General features: G+C 41.0%; 3 protein-coding genes across 3 annotated transcripts in view; 1 reads left to right on the top strand and 2 right to left on the bottom strand.

The window, feature by feature from the left end:
• The window catches only part of gabbr1a (gamma-aminobutyric acid (GABA) B receptor, 1a), a 33,946-nt gene extending 28,580 nt beyond the window's left edge, over window positions 1–5,366 (top strand). The window contains exons 21-24 of the mRNA XM_083678861.1: window positions 563–690; window positions 1,889–2,017; window positions 2,525–2,668; window positions 3,263–5,366. Of these exons, the coding sequence (XP_083534987.1) occupies window positions 563–690; window positions 1,889–2,017; window positions 2,525–2,668; window positions 3,263–3,550 (689 nt within the window). The 3' untranslated portion in view covers window positions 3,551–5,366. The remainder of the gene's footprint in view (window positions 1–562; window positions 691–1,888; window positions 2,018–2,524; window positions 2,669–3,262) is intronic.
• A 1,700-nt stretch (window positions 5,367–7,066) lies between these two features.
• tnfb (tumor necrosis factor b (TNF superfamily, member 2)) lies at window positions 7,067–8,687 on the bottom strand (the record flags this gene model as incomplete). Its single annotated transcript, XM_083678585.1, has 4 exons — window positions 7,067–7,754; window positions 8,146–8,205; window positions 8,326–8,389; window positions 8,517–8,687. The coding sequence occupies 4 exons, from the start codon at window positions 8,685–8,687 to the stop codon at window positions 7,303–7,305; spliced, it is 747 nt and encodes a 248-aa protein (XP_083534711.1). The 3' UTR covers window positions 7,067–7,302.
• A 5,462-nt stretch (window positions 8,688–14,149) lies between these two features.
• lta (lymphotoxin alpha (TNF superfamily, member 1)) lies at window positions 14,150–25,620 on the bottom strand (the record flags this gene model as incomplete). The annotated part of the gene is made up of 9 exons (XM_083678584.1): window positions 14,150–14,584; window positions 15,714–15,746; window positions 15,896–15,931; window positions 16,298–16,340; window positions 16,451–16,588; window positions 23,257–23,285; window positions 23,515–23,628; window positions 25,238–25,297; window positions 25,614–25,620. The coding sequence occupies 9 exons, from the start codon at window positions 25,618–25,620 to the stop codon at window positions 14,202–14,204; spliced, it is 843 nt and encodes a 280-aa protein (XP_083534710.1). The 3' UTR covers window positions 14,150–14,201.
• Window positions 25,621–25,938: the final 318 nt, after the last annotated feature.

The raw sequence follows: 25,938 nt of genomic DNA, 5'->3' as shown, positions 1-25,938 counted from the left end.
ATGTGGGTCACAAACTGGGCCATTGCCCCACAGCGTGCCCCCTCTCCGCTGTCGAAATGAGATAATGTCATCCCGCCAAGGGGTACAATGGAAGAACAATGGACAGAATAAATACAGGCGGAAGTATGCATTACCCTCAGTCGTGTGCCTGACGTCCCTGCATCTCAATCCTCATCTCAGCCCCCTTCTCTCTCTCTCTCTCTCTCTCTCTCTCTATCTCTCCTACTCTCTCTCTCTCTCTCTCTCTCTCTCTCTCTATCTCTCCTACTCTCTCTCTCTCTCTCTCTCTCTCTCTCTCTCTCTCTCTCTCTCTATCTCTCCTACTCTCTCTCTCTCTCTCTCTCTCTCTCTCTCTCTCTCTCTCTCTCTCTCCTACTCTCTCTCTCTCTCTCTCTCTCTCTCTCTCTCGCTCGCTCTCTCTTTCTCTCTGTCGTTCTCTAACCGTCACTAACCAACTAATTCTCTCTATATCCTTCCTTTCTTTCTTTTTGCTTTCTTTCTGGCCCTCCCTCTCTATCCCCCCCCCCCCTCCCTCCCCCCTCCCTCTCTCTCTCCCCCTCAGGTGTCGTGTACGGCTACAAGGGTTTGTTGTTGCTGCTGGGGATATTCCTGGCCTACGAGACCAAGTCGGTTTCCACAGAGAAGATCAATGACCACCGCGCCGTGGGGATGGCCATATATAACGTGGCTGTGAGTCAGATCTGTCACTGGGAACTACTGGAGTGGTTGTATTCCCTTTCCGCTTTTTGGGTAGTCCTTCAGGCGGGTCACTTCTTAGTAATCGATTAACACTCACGCTATGTAAACAGTTACAGTGTGTGTTGCTGGAAATGAACGATGCTCTTGGTGTTGGTTCCAATAGGGGCATTTAATGATGATATTCTGCTCTCTATTCTTTAAGATAGCGAGCATCTGCTTAAAATAAATATTTTCAGGACAAAGGCAGAAGAACATAAGTGCGATATTAAACCGTTGAAATTGTTCAGTGGATGTTAATGGCCAGTGAATCATCTCCAAAGGACGCATGTAAGCTTTACTTTGACTGAAACAGCTGCAATTACACGCCATTTAGATGGATTCAGACAGATAGCCAGTGTCATTTGCGTAAACGCACAGGTTGTTACATTAAATACCTGGAAACCGCTGCAATTTCACAGACAAAGGAGTTAATCGTTCCAGTTTTAGGAGCGCTTTCTGTTTTGCTCAACAGTGTGCAAACATTTTAATACTCCGAACGATGATTTACATAATTGCTAGCACTTGCCCAGATTCCCATCTCAAAACAGCTTAATGAGCAACCAAAACACTTACGACCGCAAACCTCCCACAGTTTTTACATTTATTGACTGAGTGTTATGTTGTGGGGTGGTTATGTAATTACTGAATACATTGATTTGGGTATTTAATTTTTTTTTACATAGCAGAGAGAATTTCCATTGATCAATCCTTTATGAAATTGTTAAATACAGCTGCAGGTCTGAACAAAAGGACAGCTTACATCTTGATTTCATCATTCTGTTTCATTTTCATGCAGAATTCTATAAAGCACATAGCCCAGTTACACTACGCAAGCCAGTGTTTATTATCTCAATGGTTTATTATGTCTAGACAAAGAGCCTACTTCCTTGTTTGTAAGCAGGTTGAATGTTGGGCTTGACATGGTGATTGCCATTGCCAGTATGTTGTTTAGACTTCATTCATTACTTTTTAACACTGTTTTCACATGGGAGGCCTCTCAGAATTATAAGCAGATGCCATCCATTTTTATGGATTTAAAAATATCAATAATTTCACTCTCTCCCTTTCTCTCTCCTCCTTTTCCCCTTCCTGTCTTTTCAACCTCTCTCTCTCTCTCTTTCTCTCTCTCCTTTCCTACCTCTCTGTGCAGGTGTTGTGCATGATCACGGCTCCAGTGACTATGATCCTCTCCTCTCAGCAAGACGCCTCCTTTGCCTTTGCCTCTCTGGCCATAGTCTTCTCTGTCTACATTACGCTGGTGGTGCTCTTTGTGCCTAAGGTACAGTCAGAGTGTCAGCTGCAGCAGCAGCTGCTCCTTCCTTCTGCTTCAGCAGCACTCACAGCAATCAAAAACAAAAGCCATGTTCTAAATATCCACACTTGCATAATATATGTCCACATTATACCAAACATCCGCAATACCACAGAGAATGAAGCAATGTGCTAAGTGGAATGCTATTGTGGATAATTGGAACAGAGCCATAATCTAGTCCAAACACACTGCCAATGTAAAGTTGAGCCCTAAGATAGCTCATAATTGTCTCATAGCTTATTATACAGGTTGCCTTATAGAGTATGTGTATGGGACATAGTTCATTGTGTACATTTACAGTCTGACGTCTTAATCTTCTTAAGAAGGACCATGTAAAGTGTTGTCTCCAAACCTACCTGCAGCTGCAATTGCTAGTCTCTACCTCTCGAGCTGAACTGATGCTCTGCTGTCTGATGTGTTCCTCTGTATGCCTTTGTTACCTATAGTGTCTTATGTGTCTCTCTGGCTGTGTAGATGCGCAGGCTGATCACCCGTGGTGAGTGGCAGTCGGAGCAGCAGGACACGCTGAAGACCGGCTCTTCAACCAACAACAACGACGAGGAGAAGTCCCGCCAGCTGGAGAGAGAGAACAGGGAGCTGCAGAAGATCATCCAGGAGGTATGCATACTCTCTATGAGAACTTAGTAGAAAAGGTTATCAATCAATTCATCCATCCGTCCATCCATCCATCTATTCATCCATCCATCCGTCCATCTATTCATCCATCCATCCATCCATCTATTCATCCATCCATCTATTCATCCATCCATCCATCCATCTATTCATCTATCCATCCGTCCATCCGTCCATCCATCCATCTATCCATCCGTCCATCCATCCATCTATTCATCCATCCATCCATCCATCCATCCATCTGTCCATCCATCCATCTATTAATCCGTCCATCCATCCATCTATTCATCCATCCATCCATCCATCCATACATCCATCCATCTGTCCATCCATCCATCTATTAATCCGTCCATCCATCCATCTATTCATCCATCCATCCATCCATCTGTCCATACATCCATCCATCTGTCCATCCATCCATCTATTAATCCGTCCATCCGTCCATCCATCCATCTATTCATCCGTCCATCCATCCATCCGGTGTGCTTAATTAATGCAGCATAAATGCATAATTATTTTGAAATACAGAACCCCTCCATGAGCCCTATATGATCAGACCTCTCTCTCCTGTGACCTCAGAAAGAGCAGAGGGTGTCGGCGCTCCGCAACCAGCTGGCTGAGAGGCAGGCCCTGCGCAACCGGAGACGGCCCTCCTCCGGCCAGAATCAGAACCACAGCTCCCCGCCTCCGCCCTCCTCCCAGCCCGACCCCAAGTCCCTCCTGCCCCCGCCAGGGTACCCCAACCCCGCATCGGACAATCACGCCCTACCGCCCTCCTTCTCCAACTCCTCCAACCTTTACCAGGCGGACAGCAAGATGAACCGCAACCACTGCCACAACAGCCAGATCCCCCTGCTCTACAAGTAGACGGGTGAATGAGGGGGGAGACGGTAAAGCACACCGGGAAGGGCGCACACACACAGAGGAGGCACTGTGACTTTCACTACTTGTTACGGTGATGAGCACAAGCGTGGCGGTACTGACTGATTTGTTTTCGGCGTGGAGGCACTACACTTCCCAGTGCTTTCACCCCGTAGGTTATGCTGTGAAGAGAGTCACCCAGGTTACACCTGTCCTCACGGCCTGTCTCACAGTCTTATCTCACTGTGTAAAACCTAGCTACGGCACTTGTGACAACTAGTAAGTAATACAGAGGCAAGCACATCTCAGATTAGCACTCAGTCTTATGGAGAAATAACGGACAGAATCTCCCTTTTGTTCCTCCTCTTTGTTTATTAATCTGTTTGTGCGGATGTCTCAAGGAACTCCGGGAGGACTTTGTGTATGTGTTTGCTACTTTTGACTTGTGTGTCTCCATCTCTTGTCTTCAGTTTGTTAAAATGGTGATTTATATTGTTATTATGAACTATATTATATGTTATGTCACGGATTAAATGTTGTGCCCCATGTTTAGTTCAATTTCCTGGAAGGGGTAATGTAGTGGAAACTGTTATAATGTACTTAATTAATCATTTTCAACACAACAGTTTTTTCCATTGCTGGATGCCGTCTAGAGTGAGAGTTTGGAATCATAATATGAAGTTAATATGAAATGAGGACATGTAACACAATAGCCATACTGTAATGGCCTGCTGAAGGCCATGGATGTGACAACTTGAGCTTGGGGCATTAAGAATATGTTTGTGGATGTTTTGCTGAATGCTTATCAAAGCACAGCTATGTATCTTCAGTCCTGTTTTTGTTGTTGTATGATCTTGCAAAACATGAAACACGTTTGATAGAGAATGTTGTAATATTTAACCTTATTACATTTTTACCGTATTAACTTTTTGATAGCTGTCACCTGGACTTCAATGCATATGTTTCTGAAATTCGAATGACGTTGGAAACACTGTATATTCGAAGGAAGCAAAACTTCCTTTCTTCAGATTTTATATGGCGTATTTAATACACACCATTCTTTCCAGCCTTTTTTATGTTTTTTTTAATTTATTTTTTTATAGTTGTTTATCTTCTGTTTCTTAATTAGTTATAGTTTCCCCCAAAAGACAATCTAGATATTTATGTAAATGTAAATGCCTGTAACTTTTAACTAGGTCATGTTGGTCTGAAACTGTATTCTATTTCAATCTTATTATTTCTTTTTTTATTTTGTAATTATATTTTCCCTGATTTTAGCTTTGTAAAACTAACAATTGTAAATGTGATAACTGAAGGATATACTGTCCTGTAACAATCTGATGTGTTTATGCCACAGTTAATCTAGATGTACAATTTCATTCGTTAACCATATTTAAAAATGTATTAAGCAATGACACTTAAGAGCTTTACTGGCAAGTAATGGAAGTGACATTACTTTGTCAAATAGCATACCTATCTGATGGTGCACTTTAGCTCGAGACAAAATAAGGTCACAAAATAATGTTCCAGGTCATGGTTTTGTTGCTGTTAATATGAAACACTATAGCTCAGGGTATGGGAAAGTGAGACATAAATCCATCGTAGGAAACTAATGAATGAAATAGTCAATGTTCATTAACTGTATATGGATCAGATTGTGTAGTATACGAATGCGAAGATTATTTAGAGAAATATACTCTTGCACATGTATTGGCAATATAGCCGGATTTGGAGATATTTGTATTCACTATATTTACAATTTTAAATGTTAATATATTTGAGATTATATATGTATGCAAATATATGGATATCATGGTCAAATAAACCCATTGTTTTTCACTGAGTTCATGTGTGTTTTTTGTGTCCAATTATATTCATTAAGGGAATAGGATCTGTCAGCTGTTTTAACCACTAGATGTCACCATCAGTTGATAATAACCTACAGTATGTGTCAGGGGTGGAGGTAGGAATCAGAGGGGCTCATTGTAATGCATGGAATGAATTCAGGAATAGCATCAATGTAACAGAATGAGGGATGGATTACAATGAGCATTACAATGAGCCCGATTTCTACCTCCATGTACATGTACATGTACACTTCTGACACACCTCTCAGGATCCCAATAGCTTTTTTTTTAAAACATATAACTAAGCATAGTGTGTATCAATAATACACTTAACCAGGAACATTTAAATAAAATAGTATTGTCCTATTTTCACTAGCAGGGCTTGAGGGAGTCATTCCCTATCAAAAGGCCTCTGTGGCTCAGTTGGTAGAGCATGTTAACAACGCTTAGGTTGTGGGTTTGAATCCCGCTGGGACCATATATACTGAAATGTATGCACTCACTGCAATGTAAGTCGCTTTGGATAAAAGCGTCAGCTAAATGGCATATATAGGCCATCTAAACCCACTGAGGAGCTTGCACCCTGCCCATACAAATGCTGTTTGTTGTTACTGATTGTTGGGGCAGTGTGCAAGGTCCTTTTGTATGAGATCCTAAGCATACCCAAGGCGTGAGATTATAATAGGAGCTGAAAGTAAAATGTATACAGTATGACATAATAGCATCAACAAATGTCGATGGGAAATGAACAACCTCACATTGGGACAATAGGAGGATGTCTGTGGGCTTGCATGTTTGAGCTTGGCTGTGGACTGCACCCCCCAGCTGTCTGGTGAAGTATGCTGTCTAACAGGAAGGAGCGAGAGGGGGTTGACAGCGGGGAAACCCCAGCTCAGGGCGGAGGCTGATGTGGGCCTTCACCTGACACAGCAGCCACACACAGAACGGAAAAAAAGGAAATCCCCCTCTTTTAGTCTGACCTCATTGGGAAGGCATCTCATGCCGTGGCCTAGCTGCTAGCGCAAAAGTATACTGTTTATCAAAAGGAAGTCACACAAAGCGGCGCAGTCAGTCAGCCATATATAGTACAGTACAGTGTGGTAACTCCATAAGGTCAACAGGATATATTACTCAGCTACGAAACTGCACGAAAGCTATGACAGATACATGAAACAATGAACAGGACAGTGCTCCAGTGTAGTTGTTTTTCATTCACATGTGATTACACCAATACAGCTGTACACCATGAAACTACATGGTTAGCGTGTCACTTTAAGTGTATCTCAAAACCATACCTTATATAGAAGTTGAATATCTCCACCTGTGTTTCTTTTCAGCCGTATGATAGAATGATGATATTATGACGGTGCAACAAAAGCTCAACAATCAACTATTTAATGAAAAATCGAATCCATACATTGACAACAGAATAAATAGAATATGATCAATAACAATACACATCAATAAATACACACACATATAAATATATGAATATGTAGTAAGCTATGACTAAACCTAAGCTATTACAACGAATGCAAATTTAATTAATTTATACTCCACAAGTACTATACATCCTTACGTCAAGGCTAATAGGCCTGAGTCACAGTAAATAAATAACATTTATTTATATAAATAGCAATATTTATAATAATTAAATAATACAGAGAATGGGTCATCTCGGTCACCAGCTCAATGCAATGCATTTACAAAAGTGCATAAACAATGGTATTTTCCTCAACTACCACAGTTGATAAGAACCATTTGAATAACAAGAAAGACCGTTGAGGTTTGAGATGGCTCAATCAATCACCATAAAATAAGATGAAATTCGAGTTTTAACATAAAACACACATTTCCTCTTTATAAGTCACAGTCACAGACTGATAAGTAGCCTACTCTCAACCCCTGACCTCATAATGCAAACACGCCAAAAAATGTTTTGCCATCTTCTGTCTCCAAATCATTCAGTCGGTTGGTCTCTGTCCACAACCGGTCCCCTCCTAGCAGCCGAAACACCGCGCCCATGTAAACCGCATTGTACCAACTCTGGCCAACGTTGGACACTACATCACCTGCAGTCCTTTGGCAAACTGACCTTAGCCCGCCAAGAAGGTAAACAGAATCGCCGCCGAGGGAATCAGAATTGCGCTTAACAAGGTGGCTAAAAGGAGTACGCTTGTCCACGCTACCATCTGCAACGTTGCACAAGACTCTAAAGGACGCTTGGCTGTAGACAAAGTACAGACCGGTGTCCGGGATGATGATTTGGTTTCCTTTCAGTTCGAGCCCGCCCTGGGCGAAGGTTTGGTCTACACCTTGTGCCCACGACACAGCGTCCACGATAACCTCGGAGTTGTATTCACCTGGGTAGAGGGAAGAAAGGCGCATTGTTACAACTTTGAAACCATAGGCTGCACTGGCAGCTAGGTCTCGCCGTCATTAATCAAACAAGCTGCTTTGGTGGCATCACAATGAATAACTGACTGCTTAAGTGCGTCCTTGTTTCGGGTGGTTATGGCTTTTCTGTTTTATCGACAGGATTGTTTGGAAAACTCTAGGAAGCATATGTGACGGCCGGGATTCAAACCCGGGTCTCACACGTGGAAAACACAATCATCTACCATTAGGCCAATAGGCCATTCTCAAATTGGTAGGGCTACCTCATCATCAGAGCGTGAGTTCAAGTTTAAATTTGGAAAGTGAATATAGGACACACATTGGTTTTAACAAGCTGAATGTTTCTAGGCTACTCACCTACTAAATGGATTGCTGCTTTTGCATTTCCGCCTATCTGCTTCAATGTGTGGTTATGGTCTGGGGAGAGAAATAATTATGATTAAGACACACAAACAGTAAATACCTTGAGTACGCTACAACAGTGAAGTTGAAGAGACAGCCTGAGATATCAGTGTCAGATCAGTGTCAAATATTCACCTCTTGTTGTGCCAATTTGTTTTTCCATCAGTCCTTCTGTTTGGTCCTGCATCTGTGAGGAAAACTAAAGAAAAGAAAGAGTCAAGTAACCGAGTAACTAAGTAAGTAAGAATGTAGTCAAGTAACTAAGTCCTCCATGAGCAGAAATGTATTACCGTCAATGTATTCATAATAACTAAATAACTCCTTACCATTGCTGGTCTCCCGTGCCAGCTCCATGCAAAGAACAGGGCTGCGGCGGCACATAGACCCACTGCTAGGAGCAGCCCGCACACCTTCCATGTCCAGCCCCTGGAGGGCTTTTTCTCCGTGGCAACCTGTAGTATGCCCCCAAGCCCACCCTCCACATCACCTGGTGCCATTGTATACCCCACCATACTGCAACACCCTGAATGCTAGTACAAATCCTGGCTGTTGTTTGAAAAGAAAAGCCCTGACCGTTTGAATGTTTGACTGAATGTCTCCCTAGCTATATGTCCCTTGTTTTTAGAGAAGCAAGTATGGCTTCTGTAATGCTGTTTTGTTAGAATGAACTTCTGCCAGAAAGCCTGATGGTTTTATGCTGTTGCAGCCACCAGCACACATTGGGAAACTCCAGTGATGTCACTCAGAAAGTGGAGAAAAAGTTGCAGAGCACCCAGACTGTGGAGAGGTTAGAAGGGAAACCAATTAACAGAAAGATCAGTTTTGTCTAACTTTGGCTCCACAGTGTGGTTTTATGGTTTCTGGATAGGTTGGCTAAAATACTATTTTATGCCTTTCAAAACACTTACTGAAACACGGTGAGTAACCCATATGCAATGGTGATTCGAGTGTGATTCGAGTATGGTGACATAAGACCACCATGATACAGACATTTGCAAGTGTGATGCGAGTTTACAGTGATTACAAAGAACTTGATGCATTTCATATATGAACGGTTGGCCCACACTTTAAACAAATTAACATTTTAATGCTCTATGAGGCATTTATAAACCATTTATAAGGCATACATGAATGCTTAATTTATAAGCAAACTCATACTTTATTAAGAGTGTTATGACAAGTCCTTACATCTGAAGCTTGGCCAAAAGTGACTTAACTCTTTCTCCGCCCCCTATGGCATGACATTTGCTTATGAAACATTTATTAATAATCTATATAGCCTATGTAGGTCTTTTGACGAGTTTAGGAAGGCCTTATGATGCTTTAATATTTGTAATTTGTTGAAAGTGTGACCAAATTGTCAATCAATTGCATTAAAACAAGGGCACATGCATAAACATATGCACATATCTCGATGTCTTTTGAGGACATACATTATACTGTACATGCAGTAGTAGGCTACATTGAAACACATTGCTTCAGCTATCGCACACAAAAGAAACAACCAAAGCAAAAAAAAAAAAAAATCCTCTTTCTGTTTCACTACTGGTTCATGATGCAACCAAGTCAAAACCAAACAAAAGGAAAAAAAAGTTTTTTTCAGTTCTCTCTTTTGATCTACCTTCCCTATTTCACTCTCTTTCCTAAAAGGTTGAGAGAGTTTGGAGCGTTTAAATATTGTTTATGGAGTTTCCATTATTCAAAGCTGATGTAAATTCTGTTTCCATATTGCAATATTTTATTTACATGGATGATATTGGAGCAATGCACAGTATCACAGCTGGTACTGTCTGTGGCTTTAGATGTGTCACCCAGGGGAGGCTGGTGGAGGTAGAAATCGGAGGACGGGCTCATTGTAGTAAAGCATGGAATGGAATAAGGAATGGTATCAAATACATGTTTGACACCATTCCTTATTCCATTCCATGCATTACAATGAGCCCGTCCTCCGATTTCTAGCTCCTCCACCCTCCCCTGGTGTCACCATTCGTCACCCTGACATGTGATATTTTTTTCATCTCTTGGATTGACTGCTTTCTTCCTACGTGCAAATACAAGCCAACCGCAATATCTTGCATAGCAAAGATGCAACAGAAAGATACAATCACCACCCCACACACACCAACACATCAACACAGAAACATATTACCGTCTTTCTCCATCCTCTCATCAACTGTCTTTTGTCTATCCTGTCACATTGTATTTCAAGGGACCAATTCTTTGTTAACAGTGATTGTTGTACACAACTTAATGATGATCCATTTCCACGGAATTGGTAGTAATTTTTTTTTTAATCTTACAAAAAAAAAATCTACTTTTGAGATACGTGAGATACCTATACTATACTATACTAACAGGTACTGTATGTCCATGGTGGTAAAAAAAAAAAAAAAAAAGAAAAAAGGGAGATTTTCATTGTGAGGAACATAAAGCTATAGAGATAATGGAAGTAGGTGAACTCCCCCCCCCCCCCCCCCCTCTACCTGAGACTTCATATCTAGTTGCCCTTCTATCTACCCTGTAAACAATACCCTCACCTCAATTAATCCACTCCCCTGGCTCCCTATAGAGCTCTGCATTTACATTCTTCACCCATTACCCATAAAAAGGTAATTTCTTTTCCCCCTTTCCTCCTTTACTTGTATATAATAACTTCTACTGGCACGACATTCAGTCGTTTTCTCAGTACTTGGACTCTGGTCCTTAGAATTAAGTATGAGTAAGTGTTGGTTTTTGGTAAAATCACGCAACCTTTATTCCTCTGAAAAGCCACAGTATGTCTTAACTTAAGTTAACTTAAGTCTTGCACCACACCACAATGCACACTGAAAGAAAGATTAACCACAGATGCCTGGAATCAATTCCCTCTTATGGAGCCTACAAGTCCCCACAAGCACCCACATTCAGTATACATGCTTGTGTTAGATTAGAACGTTGTATAAACAAATATATATATATATATGGCCACACATACAAACAGTAATAAATTGGCCTTATGCTTCCCTAATACGCAGGCTGTATGTGAACTTTATAAATGCTTTAAGGTAGCAATTATACACAGAGATTAAATAGTTAAATTCTGCTTATACTTCAGTTCACTTGCTACCTGAGTGCTAGTTTAAGCCAATTTGCTGTCGTCCTGGCAACTTCAAGGCAACAATGTGCTATTGTTGAATGCAGTAACAGGCAGGAAGCACTCAGGGCTTGTGGTCTTATGGTGGTTGATACTGTAATGTCTCACTGATATCACATGATTGAAGCACAGCAGGCTCATCATATGTGTTGTCAGGTGCTTCCATCACAGTATGTCCCTATTAAAAACAAAACAACAAAAAAAACTTGTAGGAATGTTACTGTACTTTAACGTGAATTTAAAAAAAAAAGAGCTGAAAGTGGGACTTAAAAACAGGATTTGATATAAGAAGTCTCAGAAGGGAAACCACAACACTGGGGAAGTGATGATCGGCCACATGTTTTTTGAGATTATTGTCACGACTGGGGGATATCATAATATCTATGACAGTACAGATGATCAGCGATGATCATCTTTGTTGTTACATCAGGATTTAAAGAACACCAATTCAGCTCGATTGAGGCCATGATGGTGGGTACGTCAGGGTCTGGGTGACAAAGACAACCTTCAGTTATAGTTCAGGTGCAGGATGATATCAAATTTAAAACTTTACAGGATCGCCCGTATACGTGACATTCATGCATCGTATCAGTATCGTATTACCGCAGCATGCCTTAGAGATGCAGCGGTTCAAATTGCCCCGTGCGTTACTCATGTCTCTAACCTCTCTCTTGACCACTGCCCAAAGGACATAAACATGCCCAAAGTCATTCCTTTACCCAAGAAAGTGAGTACGAGGAACTCCAGACCACTCTCTGTCCTAAATCTTGGAAATAAAGTATGAGTTTGTTTATAATGGAAATGTTCATAAAATGACATAATCTCAAGTAGAGCAGAGTTTACCAACAACAATGCATGGCTCATATACAACCCGAATGTTGTTTGTGTCCAAAATGAAGCTAAGCAAATCCTCAGACATCAGGGTACAGCTAGCAGGAGAGGTACTTACAGCCACAACAGCAGATAATTACTTAGGATGTACACTAGATGGCAACCTAGAAGAGGGGCTTATAGCCACTAAGGTACTAGGTAAGGTCACTAGGTAAGGTTACTAAGTAAGGACTAAGTTCTTGGCCAGGAAGTCTTAGCTGTTGGACAATGATTCAAAGAAAGTGTTAGCTTATGCCCTCATACAATGTCATTTTGACTATACCAGCACCTCCTGGTTCGAAGGCTTAACTAATCTAATAAAAAGCAAGCTTCAGATAGCCCAGAATGAGTTGATCAGGGGGGTGTTGAATATGAGCCTATGTACTCATACTGGTAGGAGCCAGTTCCAGGAAATCAACTGGCTGTCCATCGAATCAAGGGTCACACAGACTAGGCAGACTTAGTCTGTTACACAACCACAACACTAGAGATAGGATAGCTAACTGTGTGTTTATAGATTCAGAAGCCTGACAAGGAAAGGTACTTTAAAGGTAAATTCAGGAGCCTCTGAGATGAATAATCTGCTTTAATGGATAGTGTGCCTCTGTTAGAATTCCCTCCTAGCCCAATGAAGACAAACCAATAGTGTTTATTTGTGTGCTGTGTGAATATGATGTAGTTTATTGATATGACTGAATAACCAAATTGATCTGCCATTGTAGCCTGTCTCTTTTATCTCCCGTTCATCAATGGAAATAAATTGTTGACTTTATTGTGCTTTTATCCTCGATAATTCTTAATCTGTTGTATGTGTACCTTGCTATTAGATGATCAACTAAACTAAACTAAACTAAAGTTATTGTGGCTGAATGTAATCCAACTGGTGAGGGACGGAGATTGAGTTTGGAGATTGAGTTCGTGCAGAGGGGTTAACAGTGTGAAATATTGCTCTCTGTGGAGAGATAAAAATAGGATGACGTACACAAACACACATACACACACACAGTTTCCTGTTTTGTGTGGCCCATTTACGAGATTTGGCTGTTATGTGGGCTCCTACTGCGGCAAGCATTGGAACAAATTCTATCTCTATAGGCTATACTCAGTCCTACACTCAACATCCTGGATGAATAAAGCTGGATGGATAAAGTTACATTTAATAGAAAGATTAATAAATTAAATAAAGTGTGTGTTTTCAGGCCTACTTCTGTATGTTATTGTATGGATACGTCTCTGAATCGCTTACTGCTTATACTGTTCATATTGTTTATACTCTTTATACTGTCCATACCGTATATTTTTTAGTGCTTCTATTTTATTTTATTCTATTTTAAAACTTATTGTATTGTTGCACTACTCTGTGGCACTGTCACTTTTGCATTTCACTGTATACTTATGTATGCACGTGACAAATAAAGAATCTTGAATCTTGAATCTTGAATCTTGAATCAGGAAGGTCTGTTATAGCAGCGGACACTGAGATGAATATAAATGAAACGTGTGATTTTCTTCGTTGGAATGACAGAGCCAGCATGTGGTCAGTAGTAGTCAACGAATTGACAAGCACTCAGATATGATGTCAAATAACTTTATTATAATCAGCTTTATTTACAGCAACTGATTAATTTACCATCAGCAAATTCACAACAGTACACCCAAAAATAGCAATCAAAAGCACACATAAAAGTGTGCCAAAGTATTCAGTTTTCTCATAAATTATACAATCAAATCTGTTTAGAGAAACAATGCATATGAACAGGATTAAAAAAGTCACAGCACAGTGTTTCCATCATTAATCTAGAACTTCAATGAAAAGTCAAAAGCTTACACACTGTCATAGTTTCAGTAACATCTCACTCAGTTTTCACAACATTTGAAATTCTTAATCTTGAATCAAGACCCTATTCATTCACCCATTCCTTGTTCTCAATAGCAAACAGAGACTTTGTTGGAGGAGCCCTGCTCACTATAGAACCACCTCATGCTGTATCGAGATTAACCTGTTTGCTCAATGTTGGGGGAGCTGGTAGGCTCCCCAGTAGGTATCCACCATACCAGACCTAAGAGGATTTTTGGAAGTTATGTCCAGTCTGACACTGTCATCTTGTTGGAGCCTCACTATCTTAGCCATCGACACACTGCCATCGTTCTCGCCTGTGTACTCTACTGAGCTAAGTTTCCAGTGTTCTCTGTACCTACTGGGGATGGCATTTCTGTACAGAGCCGCCTCCCTTTTCGACTCCTCATTGGCCAGCTTGCTGAACGTGACATGGGCGTAGAAGTAATAGAGACCCTCGGAAGTGGCGTGGACAGAGTTGTTGCGGAGGATGAGGGAGCAAGAGTCACAGTTAGGGATGTCCTTGTCAATCATCCATAAGTCTGGGCCTATACCTATACCAGAAGAAAAGAAAAGGAGGATTCATACCCTCATCATCAGAACATATGAGTTATTATAGGTCATTCTTCCAAATCTTTGTCTTTAATAGGCAAAGAGAGGAAGATACAGCGATTCATAATTTGGGAGGAGTTATAATATGCTAATGAATCTAGGCAAAGACAAACAGAACAACAGGTTACACTACACTTTCAAATGTCCTTTCAACTCTCCCTGTGTGCCTTGCAAATCATGGCACGTCTGTCTGTGGGCTGTAATTGTAGCATTGTCTTAGGCTTCCTGTGTAGCCCACATCTGAGCCGCTACAGAGGAGATGATTGTGGGTCTTGGAACCCACTTCACAAAGGAACAGATAGCATGGGTGGGAGGAACACACGGCATGATGAAGGAAACATGGTGGAACTGGTCCTACCTGAAGACGGCCCGGATACGAACTCAGAAACCTCACATTTACATCAGCGGTGACACCTCAACACACTATTCCAGCCGTCAAACCACACCTCCTCACACCTCCTCACACCTCCTCCCACCTCCTCACACCTCCTCACACCTCCTCACACCTCCTCACCCCTACGTTACACCTCTCCAATGTCTTAAAATCTCTGTGATAAACTAAATATTAACACAGCCTGTACAACACATACTAACCGTATGTCACTCTTTGATGAATAGTTACAGTATCATATGACGAAATGTAAACATCTTTAGTCCACTTCGGAGTGACCAACAGGCTTCGTCTTAGATGCATGCAGTAAGTTACAGTAATGTTGATATCAATATGCCCCTGTATAATATTTATACTACCCATATACAGAAGACTTACACTAGAGGGAGCATGTCACAGTACGTCAGTGGAGGCTGGTGGAAGTAGAAATCAGAGGACAGGCTCATTGTAACGCATCGAATGGAATGAGGAATGGTATCAAACACGTGTATTTGATACTATTCCTTATTCCACCAGCCCCCCCTGCGGTACATAGGGTAAAAATACAGCTACAGCCATGCATAAGCCCCTTGTATCAAAAGACATATGCTGACCTTGTGATGTACAAGAAGAGGGAAACTGCAACAAGCAAGAGATATTTGACTCAAAAGTATCAAATATTTACAAAGGGAAGTGCTTACCCGTGGTTAGCTGGATATATGAAAAATGTGGTCCTGAAAACCAAACCAAATTGCATTAGTTTGCAGTTTTGATTTCTCCAGAAAAGGTTCACATTTATGTGAATAATCATTCAATAAAGGCATTATGAAAAGAGCAATTCAATAAAGGCAAATGAAATGAGCAAACACACTGCTTTACTCACCCTTTAATGAGTTCAAGGCAGTCATAGAAGGGCCAGCTGCAAAAGACAAATAATATTTCAGTGTCTCATGTGGCTCAGTTGGTAGAGCATGGCGCTAACAACGCTTAGGTTGTGGGTTTGATTCCCACTGGGACCATATATGTACCGAAATGTATACACTCACTGCAATGTAAGTCGCTTTGGATAAAAGCATCAGCTATATGGCATGTATTATTATATTAATGAATTGCCTTGACCAATATAATACATGTGCTGATACAATAAGGAGTGCAGCATGGCTGACATCACAGATATGTATCAAGTGGACAGAATATGTTAGAATTGGTTACAAGATGTTCAGTACTTCAGTAAGCGCAAAATACAATACAGTAAATCAGTAAGTATACCCCCAAAACAACTTACTTGTTGGATTATGGTATTCCTCCTCCGATGCAGGTACATTATTCTTAGTAAGATAAATGACACAGCAACAGGTTATCATCATCATCATCATCATCACCTCCATATTAATGTTTGAGTCTACCCTTCATTGCACTGATGGCAACTGGACCATACCTTGTTGATCTTGTCGGTTGATCTTAGTTTGGCTGATGTGAGAACTGCAGCCATAACCACCATGGCCAGGGTGAGGATCCCACACCACACCTGCATCAGCAGCAGGGATCTTGACGAGTGCTGCTGACTCCCCATTCTCTGACAGAGAGACACACAAATGGCTATGAGGACCTCACCAAAAGGACAACACATTACATTGTGAGTGTCAAAACATTTGAGTACAAAGTACCCTCTACTCTGGGTTTTCACCTATGTAGGTGATTCCCCTTTTTGGCCACAATGTGGCCCAGTGTAATCTAAGTGATAGTTTGCATCTAAGTTTTCTCAAATGATCAAATCAGAGGCTCTCTTTAAAGAGAGAGATGTGATCTCAATGAGAACAACCTGGATGAATAAATCAAATAACAGAGAGAGAGAGAGAGAGAGAGAGAGAGAGAGAGACAGAGAGAGAGAGAGACAGAGAAATCACACGCTGTGAGTAAGCCTGCTTGACCCAGATCTGCATGTGCTGTGTAGCCGGTCGTTGTCAGGCCAACATGGCATTAATGATGGAATGTTAAAAGGTTGAGATTGACGTGAGGCCACACTGGTTGTCGTGACAACAACATAAATGGCTAATAGCACATATCAGATCTGGGTGCAACCAGAGAAGCAGTGAGCTCAGTGATATGGCAATAGCAACCTGGGTGTCGTCAGACAGGTTAACATAAAATCGTTAAGGAGTGCACAGTGAGTGGGAGAGGGTTTTCTGGAATATCCATGACTGCACTGTCTATCATGTTGCACGGTCTAATACAAAATACAGCACAGGGTTGTTTGTCTGAGTATAAGTTTCAAGTCATTTTAATATTTGTCATGTATCAGATGATGAATGGGATGTAACAATTAGTGATTTTACATTGCAGCATATTTCACCACACACACCTCATATACTAGCTTCAGTTAGGAATTTCACATCATGCAAATACACATTTAAATACAAATATAATGGACCAACTGCCTTCAATAGTTTGCTAACACAACTGAATACAGCAGAATACATTGAAAATAAGCTCCAACTCACCTAGTGTGTCTTGTAGTGTCCGTGTACAAATAACTCTGGCTGATATATGACTTCAAGAGACATGTTCAATGGATTTTCCCCTCTTGACCTTGTAGTGAAGATTTTTTCTTCACTGTGAGTTGTGGTTGGAAAGGAAAGAGGTGGGGGGGACAGCATTATGAACAAACCCACACTTGAAAGCGTAGGTTGCATGTGAACCCTTATGAACTCTGTTCACCAGAATAGGAAGAGGTTAAGACACCTCTCAAGGTGTGTTAGTACTGATGTAGTACATCTCTCAAGTTTGATATTGTATTAATATATTACATTCATATATCATATATTTCATTCATTTTATTGAACAACTGAAAACAAACTATATTGATGAAACCAAATGTGTTCTAACTCACCTCATCATGTTCTATATCTTTGAGATTTCAAACCTTTCTACAGAGGAACCAAGTTTGATAAACTGTCAATCTGTTCTTTCATCTCTGACAGATGACACAGTGTGTGATGACTGGAGTTCAAAACCTGGGTCTCCTGTGAGACATGCGCCTTAGCCCAATAAGCTAAAGACTAGGCATTAGTTTAGGGAGGTAATAAATTTTTTCAGGGTCTCAGGCAACAAGCGCAGGCAAACAGAAGGTGCCAATATCATGAGGTAGTGAAAGGTCTTGAGGTACTGTACCGATGAGTAAGGCACCACATTCACCAATAAGAGTAGTGGGTAGTTTGTTATTTCCCCTCCATGTTTCTAGGTCAGTGTCAGTGAGTTTGACTGCCTCATGAACATGACTGGGGGTTTTCGTCCTGGTTTCACAAACCAGCCTGGATGCATCTGATTTCTCACAATGAGTAATGAAGTAAAAATGCCAACACATTATGGCTGGTTCCTTCATTGTTATGCCTGTTAAATCCATCCACCAATCCTTTGATTTGCGAGGGAAATGAGAATATGGTAACAACCATATATGTGGGAATACAGATGAGTCTCTAATATTGATTTTTTTTTAAACAGGAATGAAAGTAACACTAACAGTGTTGGTACTGAGGTGTCTAGTAGAAAGTAGAGAAAGAGAGAGAGAGGCAGAGAGAGAGAGAAAGAGAGAGAGAGAGAGATTGTTTTTGTCTTGGTAGATTTCTATTTCACTTTCCTGTGCTCCATGGGACATCCCCAGTCAACCTGCCTGTGCTTTCCTTGGCTAATTAAATGTCACCAAACTCTCTCTCTCTCCCTCACTTTCTTATAGAAACATTCACACACAAACACACGCACACGCACACACACACACACACACACACACACACACACACACATACACACACACACACACACACACACAATCAGTTATTGCAGTTTAGGTGCTGTCCCCATTAGAACAACAAATTCACTAACAAGGCTTTTCATTATGTGTGTCTACATCTTCCCTAGAATACAGAAGTACATGGAGTGAGTTAATCGAGCGACATTAACGTAGCGTTGTTGAAAGCAGAAATCATTCTGCCGGGTTACTTTAGATGCCTCTGATTCTGGACAGCCAGTAGTTAGCAAACCTGGTAGAGAGCTACATGGTGTACAGGATATTTCTGCAACCCAGTGTGCTGTTGTTGGGCAAGAATAAAAGCCTTCTCATCCAGCAGCTTTGCAGGACCAGAGTCACTGTACCAATGTTTGACTTGTGTTTAACTCTGGTAATGAGGTACCATGCATGGGAAATTTGGACTGCTTATTTATAGGTACCCATTAGATGCTTTCATATAAATGCTGTCACTGACCTTTGTGAAAATGAGAAGACGAACACATAGAGTGCAGAGTGATGGGAAGGATGGTGTGAAGGATGGTGGGAAGGATGGTGTGAAGGATGGTGGGAAGGATGGTGTGATGGAATCTGAAAGGCACTTTATTGTCACTTTTATTACTTATTATTGAATTGTTGATTGTTGCTGACTGCTGTTGTTGAGCGTGGAGCGAGATCCCAAAGCATTTCACTGTGTCAATTACAACTGTATGCGATACAAATATACAAATAACATTTTATTTTATTTTATTTTATTTGAAATGCGGTCACTGACCTTTGAGAAAGGATTCAGAAGTGAAAAGAGGAACACATACAGTGGAGAGCGATGGGAAGGATGGTGTGATGGACTCAGAAGAGCCAGATGAGAGGGAAACCCTGAAACGAAGAAAAGTAGAAGAGGGAAATTCTTACCCTCACCCTGGAACACTCTGTACTTTCATAGGCCGGTGAGTGGTTTCGTGGCAATGTGGAGTTAGGAGGTACATTTATGTGTTTGCACACCATATCTCTATGCTGTCTCTTCTTCGGCGTGTGGGAGAAAGAGATACAGGAGAGACAAAGGGATTTCACAATCATTTCGGAATGTGAACTTTGCGGAGTGTTCGGAATGTCAACAAATTCGGAATGTCAACAACTCACATTGACTTCACTCAGCGTTGCATTATCGTCCCTGTCAGTGCCAACAAATACGACCAGAAAGCATGGTTCCCCCATTGAAACCCATGGTAAACTTTGGATTCCATCTGGCCAAATGAGACAAATGGTTTCTATCTTTTCCTGGTATTATGTAGTATTCTCCCCTGGGGTGATTTTATTTTTTCTACATAGCCCACAAGTGACGTTGGAAGCATACTAATATCGACAAATTGAAGGATATTTTCACTTCAGATGTGAATTTAAACTTCGCCCACATTTTCAGGGTATTTTCACATATAGTCATTTTTAAAAGAACTGAACTGAGTCCTATTTAAGTGAATGGAGAGGTGAAAAAAGTACAAGAATATTTTATAACTTTTATTTTTTCCCCATGTATTCACACTGCCCTTCTGTTTGAATGAAGAACGTCATTCGTTTTCTTCATTTCAGCAGTGATGAGGTCTCAGTCCAGAATACAGGCCAATGAACTGCTTTGCACCTTGGGTAATTCCACATTGAACAGACCTAAAGTGAATCGAACTCAGACCACTTTTTTTTTACCTCTTGGTTCACTTGAAGAGGACTGAGTTTGGTTCTTTTAAAGAGGATTACGTACTATATGTGAAAATACCCTTACTCTCGAGTCATCTGTACCAGCTAATGCAGTACATCTGGAAATAATGGATCCAGCTTTTGAGAACTTTGAGAAAGGTGAAAAAAATCTTCAGAGGGGACTCTTCTACAGACAGACACTTCTACCGACAAATCCTGAGTTTGGGTAGGTGGGTCTCAGAATGAACGTGGAAATTGCGCTCAATAAATCAAAATAAATCTCTATAGCTAGTGCATACAGCTAACATCTGCAATTCTCTAGAAGTTGCTGACTAATTTTGTGGGATGTTGAAGATAAGCAACAGCCACATTCGTAAGACAGAAGAAATAATGATGAGGCAGATATCCTGCACATGCATGTCCCTCCCCATCCGTCTAAAGCACACTGAAGGCAACAAGCTACCAGACATTATTCTGGGAGCATATGCAAATGATGGGAGGCAAAACGTCTGGCATCACTACTTGCCATTCATCTCTTTAAACAGAGATATGGGATATTCAAAGTGTTAAATAACTACTGTCACATGAATATGGTCATATGGGCTTCTGAAACTTCAGGTAAAGACCTACATCACCGTGTAATATCAAGGTTGCGTTGTCTTTGATGATTTTAAGAAACTGCTCCCGACACCACATCCCTTGTGCTAACAACTACTGGCTTGCCTTCTGGCGTTCATTGCTATGGTGAGATCTTGGTTAAGAGTATGTTACCTGTGGAGGCATTTTAAAGGTTGTTTATAAGTGTGTCTGATCATAATTATGTATACACATACACCAAGCAAAAAAACATTTGTAAAAATGTCAGTTGGAATCGAATCCATAGTGTGTTGTTGTGTATCCCATAAACATTGTTTGTTTTCAAAGGCAAGTACTAATTCTAAATCTGACAATCAGGCACTAATATTCTTGAAAATAAAATCTACATTATTTTAAAAGGTTTGCATTAACATTCTTGTGGTGAATTATGGGGTAAAGTTAGGGTGAGGTATGTGAACACTAAGGACCTTTGCAGGCTACTACTGGCTTCAAAATAACCATTGCTTCGTCTAAAAGGTCAAGCAACTTCCTTTTGTGTCCTTTCAATTCCTTAGGTTCTGTTTTCACTGAACCTGCGTATACTGAACAGTAGATCAATGTCGATAAAGGAGACGAAATGTAACTCTGTATAAGCAGGTTCTGCTCTGTCAGCAGTGATGACATGGGCATTCCCCATGTGGAGGAACTGACGTGGGTGGCTCCTCCCCCGTAGAGCATGGTTGACTTTGATCTCTAAGCAGAGAAAGGTGTTATGCTTCTGTCAAGCCTCAATGGGTTTCTTTTAAATCATGAATTATATGTAGATATACACTCACCTAATACTTTATTAGGGACATTATACTAATACTGGGTAGGGCCTCCCTTATCTCTCAAAACAGCCTCAATTCTTCATGGCATTGATTCCACAAGATGTTGGAAATATTCCTTTGAGATTCTGGCCCATGATAACATGATTGCATCACGGAATTCCTGCAGATTTTTCAGGTGCACTTTCAAGCTGTGAATCTCCCGTTCTACCACATCCCAAAGCTGTTCTACTGGATTCAGACCCGATGACAGGGAAGGCCACTGAAGAACACTGAACTCATTGTCATGTTCATGAAACCAGTTTGAGACGATTTTTGCTCTGTGACATGGTGCATTATCATGCTGGAAGTAGCCATTAGAAGATGAGTAAATTGTGGCCATGAAGGGATGCACATGGTCAGCAACAATACTCAAATAGGCTGTGGCATTCAAGTGATGATTGGTATTAACGGGCCCAAAGTGTGCCAAGAACATTTAATGTTCTTTTCTCACTACATTCGAAATCCCGGGGAGTGACAGAAAATGCCTTGGAACAGACTTTGATTCAACTTATATATTGTATAGCAGCAGATTTTTTTTCTAGTTTAATTGTTTTACTATGACTCACTACTGACTTAAGTCAACATTGAAGAGGGATAGATAGATAGATAGATAGATAGATAGATAGATAGATAGATAGATAGATAGATAGATAGATGGCATGACATATCTTGATTGAAGCTCCAGGTTTATTGCCAGAATCTGTAATCTGTAATATGAGACTAATGTTATTGTTATTACATTACAATACATTACTGTTATTTCATAACAGGTGATCAATTCATAAAGTGTATATACTGATGCCACAAAATGGGAAAAAGTGATAAGAGCATAAAAATGAAAGTAAATGACAACAATACAATGGTTCTTACGTGAGGTTCACGCCCTGTTCTCTAGTTCACAAAACTCTGCAATAAACAACAACAAAATAATTGTTCATTGACATACTCTTTCATTTTGGAATGCCCTCAATTTATCTATTTATTTATTTTTAAAATATGTTTTAGGGCATTTCTGCTTTATTGGGATAGAGACAGTAGAGATTGACAGGAAGGATGGGAGAGAGAGAGGAGGGATGACATGCAAGATATGTCGAGGGTCGGAAACAAACTAGGAACCTTGTGATTATGTGTGGCTACGCCAGTAAGCACCCCGGAATGCCCTCAATTACCGTCCAAAAATCCCTGCATTCGTTCCCAGCAATCTCACAAGTCCATTTCTTCAGTATTGACGTATCAGATGATACAGTGGAAAGACAAACCTTTCTCTTGAGGTAGACTGACAAATTCCTTCATTCCATGGCAAGATGATTTGGTCTGAAATTCTCTCACCACATCTGTATCCAGAGCACCGTCACGGGCTGGTGACAGAAAGGAGAGAAAAAGTTGATTTCAACTGCTGTACAAGCATGCAAAGATTGTTTGCATCCTTCCATTATCCACAGTAACCTTTTGCCAACTGGACAGCATCTAAAGCATAAATGTAAATGCATCTAATTTGCACTACATGTACTGTAATGTACATACATGTAACACATTTACATTACATTTCACTATAAATGTATAGTATGGGTTTAAAAGATGGCTGACCATAGAGCATGAGTCTGTTGAGGGCACCCTGTGGCTCTGTCTCCTGCAGAAGGATACACTGGGTGCAGTTCAGCCACTCTCCACTCCACACCAGAGAACGTCTCTCCGGCTTGCCTGTGTCACATCAACAGGGAAGTCAATGGAGTGACATTAGTTTTGCTCAGTAAGGGTCAAGTCCTAACTTGAGTGTGTATGTGTTTGTGTGTGTGTGTGTGTGTGTGTGTGTGTGTGTGTGTGTGTGTGTGTGTGTGTGTGTTAAGGAAGTTGAGATTACCCTCCAGGTCTAAATCATCCCTGTCAGGATGAATGTTATAGGTCCACGTTTTCATCATGCAATTGACACCCCTATAGACAGAGATGATATCTGGAATCACACAATAACTTACAATGTCATTGTTAATCAATATTCTCATACTCAGATAATTTAGGTCAGCCCACGGCCCACAAGCACTGCTAAACAGCGGCAGGTAGCCTAGAGGTTAGAGAGGCTAGCCAGCAATCGGTAGGTCGCTGGTATGATCCCCGCCCCAGAAGAGAGACGGATGTGAGCTGGTGCCTGGAGGGTTGCTGGCATCATATGTAGTTGCCTACCACTGCCGTTGTGCCCTTGAGCAAGGCACTTAACCCCTAACTGCTCCAGGGGCGCTGAAGATTGCTGACCCTATACCCAGAGCTCTGAGCTCTGTTCTCCATGGGGGGGGGGGGGGTGCAGTGCATGTGTGTTGTCTCGGGGGAGGGGGTGTGTGTGTGCAAAGATTATTCTAACAGTTGATTTGATTGAGTGGTTGTTTTGTTTAAACCTTTTACGGTATAAAATGGTGCATGGTACTAGTGGGTAAAATGTTGTTACAAGCATTAACATCAAGTGAGCTCATTAGCAACAGTATTATAGTGAGTCCAATTTCTCCCTTCTCTCACATGCGCATGGCTCCTGTCAGCAGCAGTGTGTCTTTCACTGAGGTCTCCTCCAGGTAAAATGCAGTGCTGTCCATCAACCTAAACACCTGCACACCCGACTCTCTCTCACCTGCTGCTGCTATGAAGTACCATTTCCCCAGATACTGGGGAGAGAGAAAGTGTGAGAGAGAGAGAGAGAGAGAGAGAGAGAGAGAGAGAGAGAGAGAGAGAGAGGGGAAAAAAAAGAGAAGTGGAAAGGAGAGGGGGAGTTATTCACAGAAAAAGTTGTCATATTTCAAGATATAACTGCCGAAAAACAGTGGGCTGGTAAAGTCTGTGGTCTTCCAATAGTTAATGATTTGTTGGATTTGTCATGCAGAGATATCATCGTTATAAGGGAAAGACCACACTCAAATGTGTTTATTGGCTTGAGTCAAAATGTTTTTCTGCTTTTAAAACTGGGAAACCAGTGGTTGAGGTGCTGGGGTGTCATAACACAACATACTGTCAAAACTAACCTGCTATGGTGGGAAGGTATATCCATTGCTTTTTAGGTTTAATCATTTTGGTTTATGACACACATGGAAACAAATATTTTTAGATGACACTAACCACATGTAAAAATCATCCTGTTTTGAATAACTTAGTTAATAACTTAACTTAGTTAGTTTCAGACTAACTTACTAGGACCATACCATTTACCATTTTTATCACAAAGCAAAACAAATTACATGTAATCCTGTTTATTTTATTTTTTTTAAGAAGAAGAAAAGAAACACATTGCAATCACTTTCTCTACGACTCTATATATCACTATATCTCTCACCTGCTGGGTATTGAGACTGCTGGTAGACAGGATGACTGGAGGTGAGCACGGCCACATTATCTGAGACAACAACCCATACACACATAGAACGGATGACCACACTTCACTGAACATACCTGAACTATTGCCTCTGTTCAGTCTATTGGTGGCCTAAAACAAACCAGGTTATAACTAGACTATGGCTGTATCGAAGCAGGACTCTCTCTCCCTCTTTTCTGGACTTGATGTGTAACAGCAGGATTTCGTTTTCAGGACTTTGGTAATCATTAACGACTCTACTTGTTTGTTAGCACAACTTTCCACCGTCCCACGCATGTTGTTTGAGCTTTACACAATTTTTGGAAATGGGCCTTCTACACCCCCTCATTCCCCTCACCATCCATACGGCCTCATCTTGTGTTGTTGGATGGGTTTCGGTCTGTGTCATCTCAGCAAATTTCAGTGGTCGATGCACAGCCCACATTATGAAGATACATTATTGTCACAGGTTTATTATGAATAGAACTAATGTGCAGCACTAGAATTACTGCCTGGTGGTAGAAAATGTGTAATGCTAATAATTACCCTAACCCTAACCTCTGTATGACCTCATCATAACCAAAGCAATGAGGACCAACTGATCCTTTGTTCACATGTCTGTGGTCATTGGAAACTTTGTGAACAAATGATGATAGCCTCAAATCATGTTTCAAAAAAAGTAA

Source organism: Argentina silus, assembly GCF_951799395.1.
Source record: "Argentina silus genome assembly, chromosome: 10".
Lineage (NCBI taxonomy): Eukaryota > Metazoa > Chordata > Actinopteri > Argentiniformes > Argentinidae > Argentina > Argentina silus.
Note: the sequence above shows the minus strand (reverse complement) of the source record. Positions and strands in the feature narration are given on the sequence as shown.